This window comes from Phyllobates terribilis, unplaced genomic scaffold (genome assembly GCF_046119375.1).
Source record: "Phyllobates terribilis strain yellow unplaced genomic scaffold, ASM4611937v1 Scaffold_1__5_contigs__length_1240528914, whole genome shotgun sequence".
Taxonomy (NCBI): domain Eukaryota; kingdom Metazoa; phylum Chordata; class Amphibia; order Anura; family Dendrobatidae; genus Phyllobates; species Phyllobates terribilis.
In genome coordinates this window covers 513,990,105-514,017,148 of record NW_027362761.1, presented here as the reverse complement: position 1 = coordinate 514,017,148, position 27,044 = coordinate 513,990,105, and the positions used below count along the sequence as shown (strand labels likewise).

Genomic DNA, 27,044 nt, shown 5'->3' with positions numbered 1-27,044 from the left:
CATTAGAATTAGGGTATAACTGACATGTTATTCTGTGGTTAATAGAGATACTCAATTCAGGTGTTTTTATTTCTTAGGTTTTAGGACTTTTGCAAAATAAAATCACTTACAAAAAAAACAAAAACTTAAAAAAAATTTCTATCTGTTATCAGCTTCTGAGAGCCGAACGCTTTTACTTTTCAGTAAACGTTGCTGTGTGTCAGGGAGGATAGATAAGGCATTACTTATTTTATAGCATTCTGGCAGTTTTTTCTTTTCTTTTAAAACCACAGTCGAGGTTAAAATCATATTCTCCCATCTAACATGACTAATCATATACAACCCAAAGGTCAACTTACAAAACTTTTCCATATTAGGAATATATATATATTTATGGTAAAAAAAAACACCCACAGAAATCTTGCAATTTTCAAACTAGCACACTAAGCCTAATATCAGACTCCCATTTCCTGTTCTGTACAGATGACCTTTCATCAGTCTCTTTATGATCATGACATAACTCCTCTATATACAAAAGATAACACAGGATCCACCATTCACATTACATGATGTCACAGCTCACCTCCTCCTCCCTTTACTTTCACAATGACTTTTACCAGATTACAGCCTGCTTAGAAAGCTCTTCAGTAGAAAGTCACTGAGTCAGAACCAGACTATTGTTGCCTATTTCCATGTAGCTACTCGTATAGAACAGGAAGCCTATGTCTTTTTTCCTTAGGGGCGAGGGTAAAAATCTGCAGGATTTCAGACTCTTTTCTTAAAAAATAAAATAGTCAGGAATTTAAAGGGGATGTCCACTACTCGGACAACTGCTTCTCAATCCTCCTGTTTATGCCTTGTAAAATAATAACTCACTTCCAATGCAGGCACCATTCCAGTAGTGTCGGCACTGACTTTCCCGAGAATTGCATAACATAGTCATGTCACACAATCCCTGCAGCCAATCAGCACTGGCTTCACTCTCCCTGCCTTTGGACATATCACAAACATCCGGAGGAAGTAAAAGTTGAATACTGAGAGGGGGGGTCGTCAGAGTAGGGGAAAACCACTTTAAAGAAAAATACATATAACATAAAAAAAACTTTTTTTTTTTTTTTTAAATCATAAGGCATACTCACCTTCCAATGCCTTTGCAGATCTACGGAAGGCCACTCTGAAGGTCAGCGCAGGCTCTGAAGGAGGTGTATGCCTCGTTTGGAAATCACAGTACCACTGCAGCCTGTAATTGTTGACTAGAAGAGCGCATCATTGGATGCTTCTCCGATGACTCGCTCTTCTAGTCACCTCTCCGCTACAGCCAATTTCGGGCTGCAGCAGTGCAGACACAGCTTCAGGAACCAGCACTGACCTTTATAATGGGCTGCGCTGGATCTGTGGGTGCGTTGAAAAGTGAGTATGCCTCTGCTTACTATTTTTAGCCAATGCATGCCTTAAAAAAAATTAAATTTATTATATATATATATATATATATATATATATATATATATATATATATATATATATATATATATATATATATATATATATATATATATATATATATATATATATATTATATATATATATATATATACACACACACACACATAGTATTGGACAACACTTAAGTAGCAGAGGGAACAAACTGGCCACCCGAACAACTCTGGCACCTGTTGATAAATCTTATGCTTGACATTGCACAAAGTCATAAGTGAGAAAATATGAACCTGTTTCAGCTTCTTCTTCTTTTCCTTGGAGGACATGAACTTGTCATTTATGAGGTCTTCTAGCGCACTCTTCACCGGATCCCGAGGTTGGCTCAGCTTTTGATATTCATACTCATGTGTTATCCCCTGTGGCTTAATGAAAGCAGAATGAAGCGTGCTGTCGATGTTTGCCCCTGGATACTTTATCTGAAACCATACAAGAGAACAATGGTCAACAGTACAAAACCTAATGATATCAAGTATGGTGGAAGGGAGGCTGGATGGTGCAGTGTAAAAACGAATCACATTAAAATTTGTACCTGGACTCTTCTTTGGTGTGCCACGTAATCTTCCACAGAGTTTTTATAAGATGTCGGTACAGTCAGAATGTCCTGGCAATTGTCCATCATGAAGGTTACCAGCTTTGTGGATAGAAGTTCACCCAGGTCCACCTCCTCTTTAGAGCGAAGGACAGAGCGAGAAAAGGTCTGCACCATCTGACAGAAAGGACAAGGAGATAAAATTGTCATATTCACACTCACAATATAGGGAAATTCATCCAATATGACCTGATCAGTCACAAACACACATACGATGACACCAGATCGTGACCAGATTCATACTGGGATCAATCCGCATGTATATGTTCTAGAACGTTATGACTCCATTTTCAACATAAGACCTAAAAGACAGGACCATTTTATCATTCCTTTGTGTTGTTTTTTTTCCATCCTCTCTTCTAATAGCCATGAGAACTTTTTTTTTTTTTATAGAACCATTGTAGATTTGAATCACATCATCCATTTTACCATGTCATGTACTAGAAAATGGCAAAAAAAATTCCAAGTGAGGTGAAAACACAAAAATATCCATCATTCCTTAATTGTTTCTTGGGTTTCGTATTACAGCGTTCAGTGTGTGGTAAAAATTACCTGGCTACATGATTCTTCAGGTCAGTACGATTACTGACATCAAACTTGTACTTTATTTTTTATTTCAGCAATGAAAAATTTTTCAGGAATTTGTAAAAAAATAAAATAGAAAAACAAAAAGTGGTTTGTGGCGCCATTCTGTGAGATCTGTAACAATTTCTTTTTTCCGTCAATGGATCTGTATAAGAGCTTGTTTATTGCATGGTTAACTGATGTTATCATTGGTGCCATTTTGGGGGTACTTAACATTTTGACTAAAATCAATAAATAATTTGACCTTTTTGGAACTTTATGGCGTCTACCCAACAGATTAAATTTTACATTTTGATCGGACTGTTACAGATGCTGCAATAGCAAATGTGTATTTTTTTTTTCTTTATTTTAAAAACTAAAAAGAAAGGGCGCATTAACTTTTAAATATTTTTTAAAAGCGGCGTGGCTTGCCTATGGCGGGATAAGCAGCAGAGGAACGAAGCTCCTGCAAATCCTCAGCACAAATCAGACAATAGAGGCACAAACTTAGCAGCAACGTTGGATGGCGATGGAGTGAATATATCCCGCTTCTTCATCGCAGACGAGCAACGGCATGTTATCAAAGATGGCACTGTCCTCCCTCTTTGCTGTGAACAAGCAAGGCATCTCTATCTATCCTTCACGAAAGGGTGGAGACCTGCTCCAAAGCTACAGGTATTTCCCTGGAGAGGGTGACTGCTTCCACGTCGGCGGGAACCATATACAAAAAGACCAATCACCCACAACCTCCGCATCAGGCTCATCTCCGGAGCAGCATGTGGCTCGACCGCCATCTTCTATCAGCAATTGCTCTACACTGTCGCAACTCTAGGAACACCACGTCTTTGCAGATGGTTGAGGAGGACTCAGATTAGAAAGCACATAAGAGCTATCCCTACCAAACCGGGAATGGATACCCTGATGGGCTGACTGGAAACCTCGCATAAACAAGTGTAACAGAGTCACTGGTGATATATGTGAGGGGAGATATGTTTCACTGTGGCTACTAGCTTCAGTGAACTAAACCTACAAATTTATTCCAGCATGTTATGTGTTGGGGGTTAAACCACCATTTTAAAAGTCCAAAAAGAAAAAAGAAAAGCCAGCTTCACTCACCATGAGAAGTCCGAAACGCCCGGATCCAGCAGTGCAGCAGCAAAAAGATCCATAGAACAAAAAAATCCAGCTTGAAAAACTTCTAAAATTGAATTTTAATGTAAATTTTTTAAAATGGACATGGCTACTTCACTTCCTTTCCGCTGACATCCCCACCATCATCATGGGTGACTTCAACATCCCCATTGACACTTCTTTCTCAGCTGCCTTTAGGCTTCTATCTCTAACTTCCTCCCTTGGCCTTGCTCAATGGTCTTATGCCCCCACTCGCAAAGATGGCCACACACTGGACCTCATCTTCACCCGCCTCTGTTACCTATCTAACCTCTCTAATTCACCTCTCCCACTATCTGACCACAACCTACTTACATTCTCTACCCTCTCCTCTCCAGGGCAACAATCCCCACTCCACAAACTTGCACACCCTCGCAGAAATCTTAAACACCTTGACCTACACTCTCTCTGACTCCTCCCTTTTACAGACATCAGTTTCTTATATGACGTGGATGCAGCTGCCGCTTTATATAACACCACAACAGCTGCAGCTTTCAATTTGGTCGCCCCCCCTCACACATACCAAAGCTTGCACAATCAACAGGCAAGCCTGGCATACCAGCCTAACCAAGGAGCTGCAACGAGCCTCCAGGGTTGCTGAGCGTAGATGGAAAAGGTCCCACTCCAATGAGCACTTCATAGCATTCAAACAGTCCCTCATTACCTTCAAATCCACACTCAATGCTGCAAAACAAACATACTTCTCATCTCTCATATCATCCCTGTCTCACAACCCTAAATTATTCAACACCTTTAATTCTCTCCTACGTCCCACAACGTATCCCCCCTCTCCTCTCACCTCAGCCGAAGACTTAGCCTCATTCTTCAAGCAGAAGAATGACACCAGACAAAGCTTTTGCCTAAAGTTCCCCCAGCCGATCCTCACATCTACTCAATCCTCCTCCTCCAAAACCAGCTTCTCCACCATTACAGAAGACCAATTTTCCTCTTTACTCTCCAAATCACACCTCACCACCTGTGAACTTGACCCAATCCCGTCCCATCTCATCCCCAACCTCACCACAGTCTTCATCCCAACCCTTACCCACCTTTTCAACCTGTCACTAACAACTGGCGTCTTCCCCTCATGCTTCAAACACACCTCGATCACACCCATCCTGAAAAAGTCCTCCCTTGACCCATCCTCTCTGACTAGCTATCGCCCCATATCACTTCTTCCTTACGCCTCAAAACTACTGGAACAACATGTCCATTCTGAACAGTCTTCCCACCTCTCCTCCTGCTCTCTCTTTGACCGCCTCCAATCTGGCTTCCGACCACACCATTCTACTGAAACTGCCCTGACTAAAGTCACCAACGACCTACTAACCGCCAAATCCAAGCGACACTACTCAGTCCTCCTCCTCCTAGACCTGTAATCTGCCTTCGACGCAGTGGACCACTCCCTCTTACTACAGATTCTCTTATCTCTTGGCATCAAAGACTTGGCCCTATCTTGGATCTCCTTATACCTAATAGACCAGACATTCAGTGTCTCCCACTCACACATCACCTCCTCATCTCACCCCCTTTCTGTCGGTGTCCCCTAAGGTTCAGTCCTAGGACCCCTGCTCTTCTCCATCTACACCTTTGGCCTGGGACAACTCAGAGTCTCATGGCTTTCAGTACCACCTCTATGCTGACGACACACAGATCTACCTCTCTGGACCCGATATCTCCTCCCTACAAACCAAAATCCCACAATGTTTGTCCGCTATCTCATCCTTCTTCTCTAACAGATTTCTAGAACTTAACATGGATAAAACTGAATTCATCATCTTTCCACCATCTCACTCAGCGCCCCCATTTGACCCATGTATCAAAGTCAATGGCTGTCCACTCTCCCCAGCCCTGCAAGCCCGCTGCCTCGGGGTAACCCTGGACTCTGGTCTCTCCTTCAAACCACATATCCAAGCCCTTTCTACTTCCTGCCGACTTCAACTCAAAAATATCTCCCGGATCTGCACATTCCTCAACCACGAATCTGCAAAAACAATAGTGCACGCCCTCATCATCTCCCGCCTTGCCTATTACAACCTCCTGCTCGGTGGCCTCGTACCCCTCCAATCTATCCTAAACTCTGCTGCCCGACTAATCCACCTGTCCCTACGCTATTCCCTGGCCTCTCCCCTCTGTTAATCCATTTACTGGCTCCCCATTGCCCAGAGAATCCAGTTCAAAGCCCTAACCCTGGCATACAAAGCCATCTACAACCTGTCTCCTCTTTATATCTCTGACCTAATCTCCCGGTACATACCTGCACGCAACCTCCGATCCTCACAAGATGTCTTTCTCTACTCTCCTCTTCCCACAATCGCATACAAGATTTCTCCCATGCATCCCCCCCCCACTCTGGAACTCTCTACCCCAACACATCATACTCTCACCTACCATGGAAACCTTCAAAATGAACCTGAAGACCCACCTCTTCGGACAAGCCTACAACCTGCAGTAACCACCGCTCTACCATACCGCTGCACGACTTGCTCTACCCTCACCTATTGCATCTTCACCTATCCCTTGTAGATTGTGAGCCCTCGCGGGCAGGTTCCTTGCTCCTCCTGTACGAGTCATCACGTTTTGTTAAAGATCTTTGTAATAGTTCATGTATGTATACCCCTTTTGACATGTAAAGCGCCATGGAATGAATGGCGCTATAATAATTATAATAATAATATCCAGAGACTGAGATTGTAGTGACACAAGAGGATAAGTTAGAAAGACACGTTTCGGAAAACCTTCCTTAATCATTGTCAGCAAGTATCCCAGGAACTCCAACTTTTACATCAATTTTTAAAAGGGAGTCTTTTTTTTGTGAACAACATTGAGAAGGGAGGGAGGTCATTCACCATATTTCCACCTCAGGGTGTGGCTGGGCAAGTTAAATGCTCAATTACTATTTTCCTTCTCCAGACCGCACCAGAGAAAAAAAGTCTCCAGACTGTGGAACTTCAGCTCAGGAGGAGCTGACGTGTGCTGCAACTGAAGCGGGCGAATCCCGCACACATATGGACTGTTCTATTGTTTATCTTTTGTTTTGCCATTATGCTTGCAAGGCTGTGTTTATTTTGCTGAACCTGCAGTGCTTTATGCAGTTTTAAATAAACCTGCAGATGAAAACGTTCCCGAGTCTATTTCTAAAAGCAGACAAGTCAGTCGTCGTACCACATTTGGTGCGAGAGTGCGTGCAAGATTCCAGGAACACGTGCACATATCACAAAGAACGGTGGATGTCCTGGGTAAAGGCCGTCAGCCAGCCAGAGATGTCCGGCAGAATGGAGGAGCTCATCAAGCACCTGGTCCAGAGTCAATAGAAGCAGCACCAACAGAGCCAGCAGCACATGCAGCAGCAACCCCCGGGAGCTGCTACAGCAGCAACGAGAGCACCAGCAGGAGACAAACTCCTGATGCAGCAGATCTAACAGCAGCAACGGCAGATGAAACTCTTAGCAGGGGAGATCCGCACCAGAGAAACCACCCTTCCCTAACTCCAGGTGATGTCTCATATGTCCGGAAGGCGGTAAGGAGAGCTATGCAAAAGATCCCAGCTCATGATTTTGAGGCATTTTTGACTGTGTTCAAAAGGGTAGCAGAGCGGGAAAAGCTGTTACCAGAGCAGTGGGCAGAGGTGCTGGCCCCCTATTTAAATGGTGAACCCCAAAAGGCCTACTATGACCTGGCCCTACAGGATGCACAGGTGTATGCCAAGTTAAAGACAGATATTGGCACGCTCAGGAGTGACTGTGTCTGTCAAGGCACAAAGGGTCCACCACTGTGTATGCTGGCGAAAAACCTCCTTGCTCGCAGATGTTGGACTTGGTACATCTAGTCCAGAAGTGGCTTCAGCAAGAGTTTTCCACTCCTGCCCAGATGGTCAAGCGTGTGGTGATGGACAGGTTCATCCATTCCCTTCCCAGGCTGATGCAGACCTGGGTTGCCCAGAGCAACCCTCGGAATGCGGGTGACCTTGTGGGCCACTGTGTACTGGAGTACCCAAAGGGGGACGGGCTCACCACGTAAGGGGTCTAGAGTCATAAACTGAGGTCGTCCCAATTCCGCTGAGGGCCCTGCAAAGACTGTTGTTAAGGACGTGGTCTGTTGGCGTTGTCATAATCCTGAACACAGAGCCATATGTGCCCTGAACCAATTGACTGCAGCCTAGGCCGGCGTTGTTCCTATTATGCCTATCCGGCCTGTAGTATATAAACAGGAGGAGAAACGAGTATATTGGCATGAACAAGCTTTATTAATAATTCTTGAAAAAGCACCCGCGAAACGCGCGTCGAGGCTGTCCTCCACGACAGACACCTTTGAGGCTGTCCTCCACGACAGACACCTGCCCTCCTGTGGTCCCCTTTCTACATGTGACACTATCTTGGGGTGAGTCACCATTGTCCTGTCAATGAGATGCACTATGGCAGCTGACTAATATAACAGGACTGTGATAGACGGAATCCCCATACACTTTGTGTTATACCGATATGTCTATGTATACCACCTCTTCCTGCCCCGGTCTTTCTCTTTTTTTGCCCCTATTGCTTTCTCATTTATATTTAATATTTATATATTTATTGCATTCCTTCCATTCCAGGAGGATTTGTGTGCATTATTTGTATGTTTCAGGCCATTTATGTATTTTTTTTAATATATTTATATTACCCTCTCTTGGGCTAAAGATTAAGTGGGGTTTTTTGATCTGCATGTCTGCACTTTACATTACGTACTCGGCCATTAATATATGGAGTTTTATAAGAATTATTAATAAAGCTTGTTCATGCCAATATACTCGTTTCTCCTCCTGTTTATATACACTTTGTTCCGAGATGGCAACACGGATATGGGGTGTGAGTGGTATCTCCTCCACACTGCCTTTAAGTGAATCTCAATATGTGGGCTAGTGTGTTTCTCACCCGGCCTGTAGTATGTACGGTCAACCTGGTGAGGGGCCGCAAGAGTGTGCCGTGTCCATTAATGGGGTGATTGTGCTTGCACTATTGAACTCTGGGAGTCTGGTGACCCTAATCAGTGCTACCCTTCCTCACCAGCTGATCCCTGCCAAAACTGTGGGTATTCACTGCATACATGGGGACGCCGAGAACTACCCTGTGGCCAGAGTAACTGTGGTAACAGTGGTCAAGGATCTGATAGAAGTCCCACCCCAACATGACGGGATGTCTTTATTTGGGACTTGTGGAAAAGGGGGTCTGTATTGTAGAGTTGCTCGGGGAAAACCCAGATCCCTTGGGAAGAAACCCCGTTGAAGGCAAAGGTGGAAGAGTTCCCCCTGTGTGGCCTTGCCGGTGAAGAGGGGGAGACTGACAGAGGAGGCTGACCTCCCTAAGGTACCCCTAAGGAACTCATCAAGTAAGTGTATAGACCGGGAACTGGTCCATATTTTTGCCAGGACAGGTCTGCCAAAGGAGATTTTGACAGACCAGGGAACCCCCTTCATGAGCAAAGTGATGAAGGAGCTGTGTAAGGTCCTTCAGATTGCCCAGCTACAGACCTCAGTTTACCATCCACAGACGGACAGCCTACTGGAGTGCTCTAACAAGACCTTCAAGGCGATGCTCAGGAAGGTTGTTGAGAAGTATGGGCGAGACCTGGACTACCTGCTTCAGTTTCTGCTCTTCTCCATCAGAGAAGTTCCTCAAGCCTCCACTGGCTTCTCTCCATTTGACCTCCTTTATGGTCGGCATCCAAGAGGAGTCCTAGACATCGCCAAGGAAATCTGGGAGGCCGAGGTCACGCCCCACCGGAGGATCATCGAGTATGTCATCCAGTTGCAGGAGAGAATGGCGAAAGTGATGCCCATCGTGAAGGAACATCTCCTCCAGGCGCAGGAAGCACAGGCAAAAGTGTATAACCAATCAGCAAGGCTGAGGCAATTCCAGCCTGGGGATCACGTTCTGGTGCTTATTCCCACTGTAGAGAGCAAGTTCCAGGCCAAGTGGCAGGGCCCTTATTAGGTGGTGGGGAAACTCAGCGAAGTGAACTACAAAGTCCACCAGCCTGGCTGAAGAAAGCTGAACCAAGTATTTCATGTGAACTTGCTCAAGCAGTGGCAAGATCGGGAAACAGGGGGGCTCCTTTTTTGGGAGCAGGTCCCAAAACCAAAGTGGAGGATGTCACGACAGCAGAGACTATTGCCGGCCCAGAAGCAACAGTGTAGAGAGCTGCTACAATGGAACAGTGACCTCTTCTCGGAGTAGCCGGGGCGTATGCGGGTAGTAGAGCATGATGTGCTGACGGAAGAGCATTTTAGGGTAAACCTTAAGCCCTATAGGATTCCTGAAGCCAGCCGTGAGGTGATCTCAACTAAGGTGAAGAGGATGCTGGACCTCGGTGTGAAAGAAATCAAAGAGCGGATGGTCGAGTCCCATCGTTCTCGTGCCAAAGCCTGACAGGGAGTGGAGGTTTTGCAATGACTACCGCCGGCTCAATGAGGTATCCAAGTGTGACGCGAATGCCTTTCGGACTGCAGGGGGCCCCAGCCACCATCCAAAGGGCCATGGATCGGATATATCCACATAAGTATGCCGCAGCCTTCCTTGATGACATTGTCGTCTTTAGCCCAGACAGGGCTAGTCATCTACCAAAAGGTACAGGCGATTCTGGATGCTCTGAGGAAGGCGGGATTTACTATAAATCCGAAAAAATGTGCCATTGGAAAAGAGGAGGCCAAGTACTTAGGCTATGTCGTCGGGAGAGGCGAAATTAAGCCACAAGTCAATAAAGTCGAGGCAATCCAGAACTGGGATTGTGGGATATTACCGGCAGTTAATCCAAAATTTTGCCATGATGGCCGCGCCACTTAAGGATCTTCTCAAAGGCACCAAATCAATGATGGCGAAATGGACGGTTGAAAAGGAGACGGCGTTCCGACAGCTGAAGCTGGCACTGTGTAAGCAGCCAGTCCTGGTCGCACCAGACTTTAATAAAGAATTTCTGCTTCAAAAGTTGGCCTAGGAGCTGTGCTCTCCCAAGAGATAACTGGTGAAGAGCATCCCATCCTGTATCTGAGCAGGAAAATCTCATCCTGCGAGAAAAACTATGCTATGATAGAGAAAGCCTTAGTTACTTACCGGTAACGGGATTTTTCGGAGCCCATGACAGCACCACGTGAGAGAGAGGATCCGCCCATCAAGGACAGGAAACCTACAGGTTAAAAAGGGCGGCCCTCTCTTTCCGCCTCAGTTTAGTTAACAGAGCATGAGAGTACCGCCAAGGTTAGTTATAACAAAACATAATCACATTAAGTACATTACTTTTCATCAATTTCCCACAAGGGTGCACAAAAATAAATCAAATCTACAGGAGTGCACAACACCAGTGAAGGGAGGGAATATACGGGTGCTGTCATGGGCTCCGAAAAATCCCGTTACCGGTAAGTAACTAAGGCTTTATTCGGTCGTCCATGACAGCACCACGTGAGAGAATTACAGAGACGAAGGAAATTAGGGAGGGACCACAGCTTGAAGCACCCTTCTCCCGAAAGTGAGATCTGCAGAGCCACCCAGATCCAATCTATAGTGCCTATAGAAAGTAGAGGGAGAAGACCAAGTGGCAGCCTTACAAATCTCCTCAATGGAAAGCCCTGTCTTCTCCGCCCAGGAGGTTGACACCGCTCTGGTAGAATGCGCCCTCAATCCCTCCGGTATCTCTTTATCCCCTGAGGAGTATGCGAGGGAAATGGCCTCCTTGATCCATCTAGCGATTGTAGCCTTTGAGGCCTTACAACCCTTCCTAGCCCCCTGATAGCAAATAAATAGGGACTTATCCTTTCTAAAGCCATGTGATACTTCTAAGTACCTTAGTACGCACCTCCTAACGTGTGAAGTCTCTCCTCTTTTTGATTTTTGGGTGGAAAGCAAAAAGTTGGGAGAACTATTTCCTGGGTTCTATGGAATCGAGTGGCCACTTTAGGAAGAAAGGCTGGATCAGGTTTTAATATAATCCTATCGTCCGGAATTTGCGTGAATGGAGGGCATATTGAAAGGGCCTGTAGGTCACTGACTCTCCTGGCTGAAGTTAGGGCTACTAACAGGACCGTCTTTAGGAAAATAATTTTGGGGGAGACTAAATCTAGTGGCTCAAAAGGAGGACTGGTCAAGGCATCTAAGACATAATTCAAATCCCAGGGAGACATCTTTGCTTTGGTAATGGGTCTACACCTAAAGGAAGCTTTTATAAAACGGCCTATCCAATAGTTATCTGCAATATTGGAAGAAAATAAAGCTCCCAACGCCGACACCTGTACTTTCAAGGTACTGGTAGTGAGACCTAATTCTAAGCCTCGCTGCAGAAATTCCAGAATTTTCCCAATAGGGGCCCCTCCTCCACCTTAACGTCTGCAAAGGACAGAAACTTCCTCCAGGTCCTGGCATAAATACGGGTGGTAACAGGTTTTCTGCTAGCCAGGAGAGTATTCACTACATTTGCGGGGAATCCTTTGTTGGTCAATAACACCCTCTCAAATTCCACGCCGTCAAATGTAGACTCGGGGTTGGAGGATGGGAAAGTGGCCCTTGAGTGAGGAGGTCCGGAAGACATCTGATATGGACATCTTCCGGAGACAAGGGAACCACGGTCTTTTGGGCCAAAAGGGACATACGAGTATCACTCTGGCCCGGTCTGCCCTGATCTTTTTTATCACCGCTGGGAGCAGGATCATGGGAGGGAAGGCATATGCCAGAGGAAACCTCCAGGGAACCATAAAGGCGTCCACTGCCAGGGGTCCTTCTCTGGGGTCTAAGGAACAAAAATTTTCCACTTTCCGATTGGCTCTTGTTGCGAATAAGTCCACAGACGGAAGGCCCCACATTTCTACGATTCTGGAGAATATTTGTGTATTTAGGGACCACTCTCCTTCTTTTACAGAAGTACGGCTGTGATGTTTTCCTTGCCTTTTAGATGAGTAGCCGAAAGAGAGAGACAGTGATCTTCGGCTTTCAGCAGAAGTGCGTTCGCTACCCTCATCAAGTTTCTTGAGCGGGTTCCCCCTTGGTGGTTTATGTAAGCTACCGTGACTTGATTGTCTGAGAGTACACGGACATGCTGGTCCTGAAAATATATAAGGAACTCGTTGAAGGCATGCTGCACCGCCAGAAGCTCCTTAACATTTGATGACAACTGTTGCTCACTGCTTGACCAGGTTCCCTGCACTAATTTCCCTTCAAAGTGAGCTCCCCAACCTGTAGCACTTGCATCAGTGGACAAGACTGCAGTTGGACTACATTCCCAGGGAACCCCTTTAGCAAGATTGTCTTGTCGTAACCACCAACGAAGGGACCATATGGCACGAGGACCTAGCGTAAACTTACGGTCTAGATGCCCCTCTAAAGCTGCGTTATTGTACAACACATCCCACTGAAAGGCTCTTGAATGCAATTGTGACCAACGAACCGCAGGAAAAGTGGAGGTGAAGGTTCCCAATAGTGACATGGCCTTACGGAGTGACATAGAAGGTTTACATATACATTGTTCTACCAACTCCCGGATTCTATCAATTTTATCTTCTGGAAGACAACATAGCTGTTTCCTGGAATCTAATATGACCCCCAGATATTGTTGTACCTTGAGTGGAGATAGTCTAGATTTTTCTAAATTTAGAAACCACCCCAAACTCTTTAAGACCGACATGGTCTACTGCAGGTGGGTCTAGCATTGAACCAACGAATTCCCCACTATCAGGAGATCATCCAGGTAAGGGATAATTAGAATGTCCCTTTCTCTTATATGGGCCATAACTTCCGCCATTACTTTAGTAAAAACCCGTGGGGCTATAGCTAAACCGAAGGGGAGTGCAGTGTATTGGAAGTGTTTAACCACCCCCTCTATTTCAATGGCCAGCCTCAAGTATTTCTGGTAATCACTATGAATTGGGATATGGTAATACGCATCTTTGAGATCGAGCACTACCATATAGCAGTGGGGAAAAATTAACTTTATTACGGATTTTAAAGACTCCATTTTAAAAGGTGTGTATTTTAAGGAAATTATTCAGGGATTTCAGATTCATAATTGTCCTGAAACTTCCATCCGGTTTCGGAATCAAGAAGAGCGGGGAGTAGAAACCAAGACCCTTTTCAGCTTCCGGAACCTCAATCAGGACGTGCTTTCTTATTAGGGTTTGTACTTCCGAAACGAGGGCAGCCTGGCGTTCTGGGGAAGAACTGGAGGGAACAAACATGAACCTTTTGTGAGGCAATGCTTTAAATTGAAACTTAAGACCATACTTAATCAGGCTCAAAATCCAATTACTATGAGAAATCTGTGCCCAAGCTGGGACAAAAAATGACAATCTCCCTCCCACCTGGGCCGATTGTGTATCCCCTGTCTTCTGCTCATTTTTTGGAGACGGACCAAAGAGTAGACCTCTACCTTTTCGACCTCTTTCATCAGACTTGTCTTGCTCCCTGAAATATCTCTTCCGGAACGATCTCTTAAAGGAGGGTAGAGGAACTGATGGAAACCCCTTCTTAGGGTCCCCCGCTTTCTCCAATAAGTCGTCCATGGTCTGACCAAAGAGGTATTCCCCTTCACACAGGATTGTACACAGTCTGGACTTAGTCTGTAAATCCCCTGGCCAGCTTTTAATCCACAAGGCTCGCCGAGCCGCATTTGACAGTGCTGCTGACTTTGCTGCCAACCTCACCGAGTCCACAGATGCATCAGCAAGAAAAGCTGCCGCCCCCTGAACCAGTGGAAGGGAAGAAATAATGTCTTTCCTAGAAGTCCCATCCTTCAACTGACTGTCTAGCTGTTCAAGCCACACCATCAGGGCTCTGGACGTACAGGTAGCTGCTACTGTTGGTCTCAGTGCTCCCGCAGCTGTCTCCCATGCCCCTTTCAGGAAAGTATCAGCCCGTCTGTCTAGGGGGTCTCTCAATGCACCCATATCATCGAACGGGAGGGAAGTTCTTTTCGCTGCTTTAGTAACAGCAACATCCAGCTTGGGTGCTTTTAACCAGGAGGAACACATAGCATCCTCAAACGGATATTTCCTTTTAAAGGATGGAGGAACACTACCCTTCTTGTCAGGCTTTCTCCACTCCTTATCAATGAGGTCTTTCACCCTTGAATTTACTGGAAAGACCCTTTTCTTCTTTAGCCCCAGACCACCAAACATAACATCCTCAGCTGACTTCTCTACCCTCGAGTCCACTATCCCCATTGTAGATCGGACGGCTTTTACTAGGGCATCGACCTCCTTCAGGGGGAAGCACTGTCTGTCTGGCTCACTATCAGAGGAAGAGAAGGCGGAGGAGGAAGCGACCGATAGCTCAGAGTCTGAACCCGGCTGGGTTTCTTGAGGAATATGCCCAGACTCTGAACCTTGCAATGCTTTGCCTATTTCTTCCCTTATTAAAGTTCTTAGGCCTAGGGAAAAATCTGGGGTCTCCTCCGATATCATTTTGTTGATACAAAGCTGACACAACCTTTTGCTATAAGAATCAGCGAGTGGACAGCTGCATAAGGCACACTCTCTGTGCTTGGACTTCGAGGAACATTTCTTGCTCTAAAAGAAAGTCATAGATAGAAAGAAGGAGGAAACATTAGTAGAACTTTCACGAAGATTCCACTCACCCCACAGAACCTTCGGTACCGTAGAAGCAGAAGAATCCAGCATGCATGGCGAGGAATCACGCCGCACCGGACCGTCCTTCCTGCTCTTAGTGGTAGCTCTTCTAGTTGTACGACCAGACCCTTGCCGGGAATGACGCTGCGCCACTAGTTGTGAGGGCTCCCCAGAGGGCTGCTCCTGCAGCAGATGTTGTTGCCTAGGTGACAGCTCCTGTGAATCTTCCATAGCTTACAATGTAAGAATGGGCTGGGAAGCACCTCTGTATGTTACCAGACCCTTTATATACTGGCCATATCGGTACCATGTGTGGGTGTGTGTTTCCTTTTTTTTTTTTTTTTTTTTACCCAGGAGGGAGTTACCTGCTCCTTGATCTTCCTCCCCAGGTCCAGGTGGGATCCAGGTGGGCTACTCGCCGCCAGGTCCTCAATCCCCCGGCGTTCAGCTGCTCGCGCCAAAAAATTCAAACGAGCCCCGCCCCTTCCGGTGACGTCACAGGGCTTCCTGCCCGGCGCACCGGAAGTCGCGTCAGAAGGTCGCGCCCGTCACGTGCGCCGCCGGCGCAACCTGGATCTCCTGCAAGCGGTAGCGAGGGGGGGGGGGGGAGGAAGCCCGCTAGCGGCCCCACACCTGGCGGACATCTACCTCCCGTGAGGCGATGTCGCGCCTGCCGCAACGCTCACGGAGGCGCCCCCATGAGCCCTGCCGTGGCGTCTCCAGAGGACCGGCTCCAATCACCTGCTGTGGCCGTCTCTGGGACAGGAGTCCATCTTCTGCAGGTAAGCCTGCAAGGTCCCCCCATCATGGACAGGAAACCTAAACTGAGGCGGAAAGAGAGGGCCGCCCTTTTTAACCTGTAGGTTTCCTGTCCTTGATGGGCGGATCCTCTCCCTCACGTGGTGCTGTCATGGACGACCGAATAAAGAGTGCTTAGCCATAAAATGGGCCGTAGATACGCTAAGATATTACCTATTAGGTCGGAAGTTTAAACTGGTGTCAGACCATACCCCTTTGAGATGGTTGAGGGAAAGGAAGGGTAAGAATGCCAAGTGACTAGGTGGTTCTTAGGTCTCCAGGACCTAAGACCTGGGAAGTTCCATGGTAACGTTGATGCCCTCTCCAGAGTTCCATCTGGTGTCTGAAGGTACCCAAACCCACCCCCCCCCCCCCTTTGGGCAGAGAAGGGGGGGGGGGTGTGTGACAGGTTTCACTGCGTCTACAAGCTTCAGTTAACTAAACCTACAAATTTCCTCCAGCATGTTATGTGGTGGGGGTTAAACCACCATTTTAAAAAGGGAGTTTTTTTTGTGAATGACATTGAGAAGGGCGGGAGGTCATTCACCATATCTCCACCTCAGTGTGTGGCTGGGCAGGTTAAATGCTCAGTCACCGTTTTCCTTCTCCAGACCACACCGGAGAAAAAAAAAAGGTCTCCAGACTGTGGAACTTCAGCTCAGGAGGAGCTGAAGTGTGCTGCAACTGAAGCGGGCAAATCCAGTCAACGCATAGCAGACAATGAGAATACCCAGGAACAACTTTTCAAGCATTTGAGTACTTTTTCAAGCATTTGAGTAAGCATAACACAGATTACTTTTGTGTAGCTACCCACTGATCGATATAGATATACGTATTGGCTCCCTTTCTGTGCGCCCCATGCACAATTGTGCTGCACACATGCACTTTTCTTGTCTCTCTTACCTGTATATTGTATTTTGTTAATAAAAATATACTTTTTGAATCATATTTTGGACTTTTGATTGTGATTTCTTCTTGCTTCATATATTTCTATATGATGATTTGTCCTCTATAGTCCAAATATAGGGTGTAGCATCGGCATCTCTGCCAGGCAGAGACACCGTCCCTCTCACCTTACCGCTCCCCGTGCGGCGTCCTCCAGCGCTCCTCTTCCTGCAGCGGCCGGAAGAGGGCCGCGAGTGCCGTCATAAGGAATCCCCGGCCAATTGCCGGAGGACCTCCCATATGTAAGGCACCTCCTCCAAAATGGAGGTGCCCGAGCAAAAGTTGCTGCACAAGTATACTTACCTCTGCTTCAGCCCTCAGGTCCCGTTGCCAGCCTGACTACCAGTCCTGTCTGCCAGCTTGTCTACTCTCCAGCCCGACAGTCTGTCTCCGGTCATCCGCCAGTCTGTCTATGGGCAAGTCCACCTGCTTACCAGGAAGCACCTGCCAGCTACCTGCCGTACCTGCTAACCCGCTCACATGGGAGCGCTCGCCTGCTACCCGTCTGTTATCTGCTAGCCTACCTGGAGGCTCTGCCGTCACTTGCCGTGACCACCTGCCTGCTAGCCTAGAGACTTCAGCCTGCTTGGCCGTCACTTGCCGTGACCACCTGTTAGCCTACCTGGAGGCTCCTGCTGTCACTTGCTGTGACCACCTGCCTGGGAAACCTAGAGACTACCACTTGCTCTGCTGTCACGTCCCATGACCACCTGTTAGTTAACCAGAGACTTCTGCCTGCTTGCTGTGTCCATCCGCCATACCGGTCAGTCCCAGCCATCTGACAAGTGGGAGCCACCTGCTCTCTTACAAGGTCGTCCCCAGAGTAGCACCTGGTCCCTCTGCCCGGATCCTCCCTGGTCACGGAGTCGTTAGCCGCCGTCCGGCCAGGGTCGGTTCAGGCTGATACTTAGTTACGCCCCTCTGGGTCCCTCCTTGCACCGCGGCACAGAGGTTCCACCACCCGGACCCGTAACAAAGGGCATGATTATTTATAAACTGTAATCGTTAATTAGCTGTATATTCCTTTATTTATCAGGCTTCCAACCTTTTCATGAGCAATTTTTAACGCTCAGTAGTGAGACAGTGCTGCGGAGTCGGAGTCGGATGTTTGGTTTACCGACTCAACAGCCCTGCTTCTGGGGACTTGAACCTGCAGTCGCTTCTTCAATATATTGCAATACCATACAACTGCAGTATATAGAGTGAAAATAACAGTCTCTTGTGAAGCCCAGCCGCAGGATCCAAGGACCAAGAAGGCAGCCATAGGAACTTTTTGCCGGCTCCCAGCTGACATAGCAACCCAACCACAGGAGGTCAAAAGATGCCCAAAATAGTGCAATACCAGGATCAAGGGCCTTAAATGCCAATGCCAGATTTACAGCTGCACTTAAAAAGGTGTTAAATAGCAGCAATCTAAGATTGCTCCAGTCACAGCTGTCAAACTGGTATCCGCCGTGTGCAAGGAGGGCTCAGTTCCTGAGCCCACTCCCTACGCCGTCACCAGACGTGTGGCGTACACGTGCGGCATTACTGCCCTTACTGCTGTATGGGGCCTGGTGACCAGAAGCAAAGAGCAGGGGCCCCGGCACACAAACACGATACCCCGGGGCCCCGCCGCGGCGTACATCTCCATGGCGCACGGAACCTAGGAACCGTCAAGACTGAACGGCCGTGCAGCAACTCCAAGGGAGTCCCTCCTCCCCTTCAGTGACGCTGGTGAAGGCGCGTAGTACTTATATTTGAAGCATTGTCAGTTACGACAGAAAGAACTTGCTCTTTTTTAAGTTCATAGTCTTGCAGAACCTTTCCCACCAAGACCTGGAGAAACTCACTGGTGTGATGAGCTTTGGTGTCTTTTACTGCCAATGTCTTGGTAACTATTTCATTTTTGTCACAAACAAATCGGACATTGATGGCAAAATAGTTCACTCTGTGACGTGTGCAGGCATCCATTTTAAGAAACAGAAAGCGTCCCTTGAGACTTTTTTTAAGTTCTTCCTTTTGTTTAAAAGCTTCTTCGATTACTAATTTTCTAATACTCTCTCTCTCTCTAGAGAAACACCAAGCTTGCGGGCCATTTCCCCATTCAGACACAAAAGCTGGTTGTGAAAATAATGAAATAGGCACACTATCCTTTACAACAAGCTCTATGATCTGTTTTTTAAATGTATCTACTGTCATTGTCACAGTAACTTTGTCACTGACAAAATATCTTGCAACTGATGGCTGCAAAGTTCTCTGCTCCTTTGTTTGGCTGGAAGAGCTGGGCACTGGTTCATTGGTTTGGATGCAGTCTTTCTCATCCATTGCTTTCAGTACTTCTGGATGAAAGCGCTGTAAATGTCTCTTTAGATTAGAAGCTCTGGTAGGAGCATTTTTATCTTAGCCTGAATATGCACTGATCTTGGCTTCACAGCATTTGTTTTCGTCTGGATCATTTGTCATACACTGACAGACATAATGTTTTCTATCTTGAGTGATGGTGAAATGTTCAAATACAGCTGATTTAATGTGACGCTTCTTTGACATTCTCAGGTTTTTAATTCTGCATTCACAATCCAAATGACAATTGTTTTTCCTAAAAACAATTGTATAAAATTATTGCCAGGTCGTACAACTGATATAGTGGTCAGTAATACTGTTATTCCTCATGTATTCACAGTTAACTGATGCAAAGTTTGTTGAAAGGATAATACTTCTTACAGTCTCCTTCTTCTGAGTAGCAGCTGTGAGATGCTTGGAAGACGCACACCTAGTAAACATCTAGTCTAGAGGAGGAGCAGCAGAACTGCTCATCACTGTTGTTCATAGTTTGATAGAAAATATATATTTGAGTAACATTTATAAAATTCATATGAAAGTTCAATTATGAAATATTAATACATTTTTTTTTTTAAAGCTGGAGTCGGTACATTTCTACCGACTCCAACCAAAACTAACTCCGACTCAAACTCCACGACTCCGACTCCACAGCCCTGAAGACAACTTTATTATTTTTTATAGAATTAAATGGTCTTGGGGGAGACCACATGATGCATTGAGAGTGGGGGGGTTGGAGCGCATGGAGAATTGGGACTGGAGGGTGGGGAGAGCACATGGAAAATTGGGAGTGGGGATGGTGGGGAGTGCACATGGAGAATTGGGAGTGGGGATGGTGGGGAGTGCACATGGAGAATTGGGAGTGGGGATGGTGGGGAGTGCACATGGAGAATTGGAAGTGGGGATGGTGGGGAGAGCACATGGAGAATTGGGAGTGTGGGGTGGAGAAAGCACATGATGCATTGGGGGGTGGGGAGAGAACACGATGCTTTGGGAGTGGGGAGAGCAAATGGTGAATTGGGAGTGGGGGGTGAGGAGAGCAAATGGTAAATTGGGGGTGGGGCGTGGAGAGAGCAAATGATGTATTGGGAGTGGGGGGAGAGCAAATGATGCGCAGGCGCTGGGAAGGCCAGAGCACAAGTTCCCTGCTCCACAAGGCTGTACGGACGGCAGGGAGAAGAGAGCCGTCCGTACAGGGGAAACAGCGCAGACGCAAGATCCGGCTGGGATCTACACGTCACAGGGCCATGTGACGTGCAAGAGAGGTGGAGTAAGTATGATAATAGGGCTAGTAGGCGGGGATTTTTTGGCGTCCAGGGGACGCCAAACTTAGCAGAAATCATTTCATAAAAATGTGATTACACAGAAACCAGACTGCTAATATGGGCCATACAGGTAAGTATAGATTCACATTTCTATCACCTGTATGCCCATATTAGTGGTCTGAAAAGTCCCAGGGGGTGATCGATTCCCTTTAACGGGGTCATGCCAAGTTTGAAAAGTTATCCCAAATGCTATTGAATGGATAACTTCACGGTCGCTAGGGGTCCGAGCACTAGCACCTCCGCCATTCTCAAGAACGTGTCTCATTATCATGTCCATCAATCCTGTAATCACCACATTTCAACACAAAAAAGGAAAAAGTAGTGGACGAGTAAAGACTATGAAAAATGAATAGGCAGAGTACTGGCACCTCCACCGATCACAAAAATGGGGCTCTGAAGGGCACCGCTTGAATGGAACAGAGGCTGAGCATGTGTGCCTTAGATAGGACTACTTCACAATCCTCATTCTTTATCCCACAACCCCAAACAGTTAAACACTTAACTCCCTCCTCCACGCACATCTCTGCAGAAGACTTTACAGCACATTTCAAAAATAAGATCGACCAAACATGCAAGCCTTTACTGCTCAACCACTACAATAACTATGTATAACAGACCACTGCCCTACCCCATAACCTTCCTCTCCACCATCACTGAAGGAGAGTTTACTCATCTTCTCTCCAAATCGCACCTCACCACTTGTGCACTTGACCCCATCCTACCTCCTCGCCAACCTCATCACCATGCTTATCCTGGCCCTAACCCATCTCTTCAACCTATCGTTAACTTCTGCTAATTTCCCTTCTGCTTTCAAACATGCCAAAAACACCCCTAACCTAAAGAAACCATCCCTCGACCCGACCTCTACGTCCAGCTATCGCCCCATATTGTTGCTCCTGTTCACCTCCAAACTCCTTGAACAGCATGTCCATGCTAAACTTCCCTTCTACCTCTCATCTAACCCACTCTTTAACAACCTATAATCCAGCTTCCCACCACTCCACCGACAAGGCCCTAACCAAAATTACTAATGGCTTATTTACAGCCAAAGCTAACAGACAATTCTCTATACTCCTCCTTCTAGACCTGTCCTCTGCCTTCGAAACAGTCGACCGCTAACTCCTACCACAGATCCGCTCTTCCCTTGGTGTCAAAGACCTTGCCCTCTCCTGGATGTCCTCATATCTTTCTAACAGCACATTTAGCATCCCCCACTCCCCTACTAACTCCTCATCCCACATTCTCTCTGTTGGTGCCCATCAAGGCTCTGTAATAGGACCTCTACTCTTCTCCATCTATACCTTTGGCCTGGGACACCTCAAAGCCCCATGGCTTCCATTACGCTGAGGATACTCAGATCTACCTGTCTTGCCCAGGCGTCACCTCTCTGCTGTCCAGAATCCTCGACTGTCTATCCGCCATATACCTCCTTGTCATCACACTTCCTAAAGCTCAATGTGGACAAAACTGAGCTCATCATCTTTCCTCTCTCACCTAACTCCCCTACCCGATAGGACGCTCTCCCCTGTACCTGAAGTCCGCTGGCTAGGAGTAACCCTAGACTCTGCTCTGTCCTTCAAAGCGCACATCCAAGATCTTACTACGTCCTGCCGCCTCAACTCAAAAATATTTTGTGAATCCGTCCTTTCCTTGACCCTGAATCTACTAAAATGTTAAAAGCATGCCCTCATCAACCCCTGTAATATCCTCCTCTGAGGCTTCCCTGCCAACACTCACTCCTTTCCAGTCCATACTTAACTCTTCTGTCTGATTAATTCACCTCTCTCCTTGCTACTCCTCCACTTCTTCTCTCTGCAAATCCCTTCATTGGCTCCCAATTCCTTGACGTATCCAGTTCATACTACAAACATTGACTTACAAAGCCGTCCATTATCTGTCTCCTCCATATATCTCCGAAGTAATCTCCTGATATCGTCCAACATGTAATCTCTGGTCCTCCCAAGAGCTCCTTCTCTTCTCCATAGTTCTACACTCCTCAAGAAATCGCCTCCAAAACTTCTCCCAAGTATCCCTCATCCTCTGGAATTCTGTACCGCACCAAGTCCAGTCTCTGCTCCATTCAATGGTATGACCATTATTATAAAATGTCCCAGAAGGCGACTCTGCTCCCAGTAGCAAGAGCAACATGCGGTCTGGCATTGTTGTGTTAAGCCTGTGTGGCCTTAACGTGGCAGCGTCCTCGGGACTTATCTCCTATCGAGAACATCTGGGACGTCATTGGTTGGCAATTGCAAAAGGAGCTGCCAGAAGCGGATTTTGACTATTCGTGCGCCGAAGCGCTTTCAGTGTGGGAGAACAACCATTAATAACCTCATTAATAGCTGTAAGTGCAGAGATTTCTGTGTGTGGTGCTCATTCTCAATACTGACAGAGGCCCCAGTGATTTGGGCTGAAACTTTGCTTCTGGGTGCTTAAAAAGTTCATTTGTTTTTTTAACCTTCATTGCCTGGAGTGCTGACATTTTTTAGGGTATGTTCCAAAGTAGTAAACTTACATGTGAAAAATCTGATGCCCATTACAGTAGCAGTGTTGCAAGTGAGACTTCAGGTTACAGATCAACAGTATTTCAAGTTACGCCATCACAGATTACACTCTGTGACAAACCTTTATGTTTCTCATGAAACTAAATGGGGATCCACAGTATCCATATCCAGACTTCTACAACACAGTGCAGTTTTGCTTTTTTTCTTCAAAAATCATACATACATACATACATACATACATACATACATACATACATACATGCTCTAGCACGTAAAAAAAGAATGCTGAAACATGGGCATCCTTTGTTAGTAGATGCAGCTGCTTCCTCTAAGAGACACCTATAGTGCCGAGCACAGCAGTCAAGGAGCTTCAATTATCCAGACTCTAATAACATACCAGTGCTCGGTTCCCAGCAGTATCACACAGAGGTGGCATTTCTCGGTTAAGACTTATCCTCGCCATCATCCTCATTAGCAGCTGCAGTTTCCTACGATTTTCCGGTGGTAGAAGCAGACAGCAAACCTGAAGCGCTTCAATAGCTATGGGCCTCTTTTGCAGAAGACCTGAGACAGCATAAATCAGAATGAATGAGTGGGAAAAATGGTGTACTTTAGATGGTCGGGGTGATATTAAATGATTTACCAAAAATAGTAATAAGAAAAATGGAAAAAAAAAACAAAAAAAAAAAAACTACTTGCCGTGGGCAATATATCTCAGTCTGACAAAAGACAAAGATACACATTGCAACTTTATTAGCATTGCGATTGCACTCTAGAATTCACTTATAATCAGAGAGTGCTCACACGGTGTAGATGTAGATGTCCCACGTGGATTTCCGCAGAAATGGCCGGCATTGTTGATTTTAAAATCTGCAGCATGTCGATTCCTTATGTAGAATCAGCGCAGATTTCACACTTTGCAGATTTGGTGAAAATTTCACCATTTCCATTACAATCAAATCCACAGCAACATCAACATCATTATACTCACACACAGTGCAGTCCGGTCCGATGGACGTCTCTGGTCTTGATTCAGCCCTCTACTGTAGGGAGAATGTGAGGGGAAAGGCCAAAGAGCGCTGATGACCCGTAGGTAAACCCAGCGCATGCACTTTACAGTACTTTGCTCTTCACTTAGCAGGGCAGAGAAAGGAGCGTGACGGGGGACACAGTGTGGATGACATAGGACGCGACATCCTCGTAAAACAGGGAGGAGGACGGTGATCGTATGAAGAGAGGATGGGCCGGATCAAGACCAGAGACGCCCATCGGACCGGACAGACGTGTATGTGAGTATAATTAAAGCTCTTTTTTTTGCATTGCAGAGCAGCATTCCAGAAAGCTGTAACAGAGGGATGAAAGACGCTGGCCGTACTATATGGGGGAAAACATGGTGACAGGTTCTCTTTAATACCGTAGTACACTGAGGCTGTAAAGATGAAGCCTACTACACCGCTAGATACTATTTAATACAGGTAGGATATAAAGTATATTATATTTGGTCATTTGGATCTAGGCATGGTCTATGTGACAACACAGCACCAGACAGAAATCACAAAAGGACAGTGTTCTCAGTAGTGCAGCCTCAGGCTTTAACCTGTACTGTCAAGCATGGCCACCAGTGGCTTTCACAATGTACACTAAAGGGACCAGAATCATTTTCTAAACCTAAATCATACCTACCAAAAGCAATGGTTAACTTAATTCCCTCAAGTAAGACAGGTCCTACATAAAAAACATGTCATGATGTAATGATTCCATGTCCTGTCTTCTCACAGAAAGCTACATTAATCCATTAAGGCGATCGCACAGCGATAAAAAACAAAACAAAACCGCAAGGATGAGTTCATTATTTCAGAAAATCAGACTCATTTACTGGCTTACCAAGTATGTTCACAAAAACATCAAACAGCGGAAATGTCAGAAGTGGTTCCTGTAGAGAGCAGTAATAATCAGCGATGGTCCTGAACACATCTCTCTCAAAGCCAAAATACATTGGCTGCTTCATTTCTGAGCAATTTGGCCCTAAACAAATAGGAAAAGAGTCAATAATACTAAAAAATACACAGGATGGTTTTAGAACAGAACAAAGGAGTTTGCTCTTTTTCCCCCAGAAACCGCTCCACTCTTCTCCATGGGCAGTGTTGGCCACTGTAGGTCATCCCTGGTCATGGAGTTAAAGGTGCCCATATACCTTAGATCACACAATCGGCAAATCCTCTGTAGGCGACCCTCATACACGTCACATAGATTACAATCACTTGGACCATCTAATGTGTAAGGTGTCCTTTAGCTTCAAGACAATCAATGTACAAGAGGTGCCATTTTTGGAAAAAGCAAACCCTTTTTTTTTTTTTCAAATTTCAGACTATCACTTTAACAATCTAATCAAGAATTCCCATGGCGCAATGTTTTATTAGGATATGATGGGATAAGTCATAACCCATAGAATGAAACCCCCCCCCCCCACACACCAACCACTGGGGGCTTCACCTAACCAGTACGAATGTGCATAATTTAGGGAGGGCAGGTCACACATGTGGTTTCCTTCCACTAAGATTACAGAAACCAAACTATAAAAGCATAAATGTATGGCCAAGTCACACCTCGCAAATGGGAAGCCATAAATAACGGCACAGAAATCTGAAAATACATCACAGACTTACACTTCGCCAGGCATTTCATTGCTGACAGCAGCCAATGGGGAAGCTCCTCTGTAAAAACACAAATCATTGTTAGGACAGGTTTTAAAAGGGATCGGGTCATCAGAAAATGACCTACTGTTTACAGCAGGTTTCTGTTAAATATATTGTTTAACCTCTTAGGGACCAAGCAATTTTTAGTTTCTGCGCAATCATTCTCTCTCTCCCCTTCTTCCAAGAGCCGTAACTTTTTTATTTTCTGGCTAACACTGCCATATGATGGGCTTGTGTTTTTTTGTGGGACTAGTTGAACTTTTGAATGACACCATCCATTTTATTATATGGTGTACTGTAAGATGGGGGGGGGGGGGTGGAATATATATGAAAGTTAAGTGAAATTGAAGAAAAAAAAAAAAGCAATTCCATAATTTTTTTTGCAAGCCTTTCACTGCTGTAAGAGGCAGATGCCGGCTATATATTACAGCCAGCATCTACACTGTGTGGAACGGACTCTGCTTATGAACCAGCTCCGAAGTTCCTGAAACGCTCCATGATGGAGATTGCTGTAAACTCTTTCTAATAAGAGATGAAGTGCGAGTCTAAAACAGCCAGTAGTCAGCCTGAAAATTGCAAGACTTAAACTTTTTTTTAATACAGATATTTTGAAGAAAAAAAAAAAAAAAAAAAAGAAGAAGAGCCCCCCCCCCCACACTTTATAAAATTACAAAATAAATGTAAACACAAGGTAAACAATATGCCATTTTCTGATTACGCTTTCTGTTTAAATGAATATTGTATGTTTTTTGTTAGCGATTATCAAAGACCATTAAAAGGGGTTGTATGGTCACAAGATATAGATAACCCATCAACAGGACAGATCATCAATAACAGATTTTTGGGCGTCGAAACCAGACGCTCTTACTAACAAGCCATTATGAGGTCGGGCTGCCAGATGTTTAACACAGACTAAAGCAGCAATATACAGCTCTAATACTTGTGTTGCAGCTGCTGCAGAGTACTGCAGATCAACTCTTATTCATGAAAATAGAAGAATAAGAGCTGCTCTGTAGTAACTGGTAGCAGCCACTACAAGATGACCATCGCCTGAGCTTATAACAACTGATAGGTTAA

At 45.9% G+C, this 27,044-nt stretch overlaps 1 protein-coding gene across 1 annotated transcript in view; it reads right to left on the bottom strand.

The window, feature by feature from the left end:
• The window catches only part of DEPDC1B (DEP domain containing 1B), a 71,302-nt gene that overhangs the window by 681 nt on the left and 43,577 nt on the right, over positions 1-27,044 (bottom strand). The window contains exons 6-10 of the mRNA XM_073680267.1: positions 25,938-25,985; positions 25,156-25,296; positions 23,669-23,835; positions 2,006-2,182; positions 1,707-1,892 (exon numbers count right to left, since the gene is read on the bottom strand). Of these exons, the coding sequence (XP_073536368.1) occupies positions 1,707-1,892; positions 2,006-2,182; positions 23,669-23,835; positions 25,156-25,296; positions 25,938-25,985 (719 nt within the window). The remainder of the gene's footprint in view (positions 1-1,706; positions 1,893-2,005; positions 2,183-23,668; positions 23,836-25,155; positions 25,297-25,937; positions 25,986-27,044) is intronic.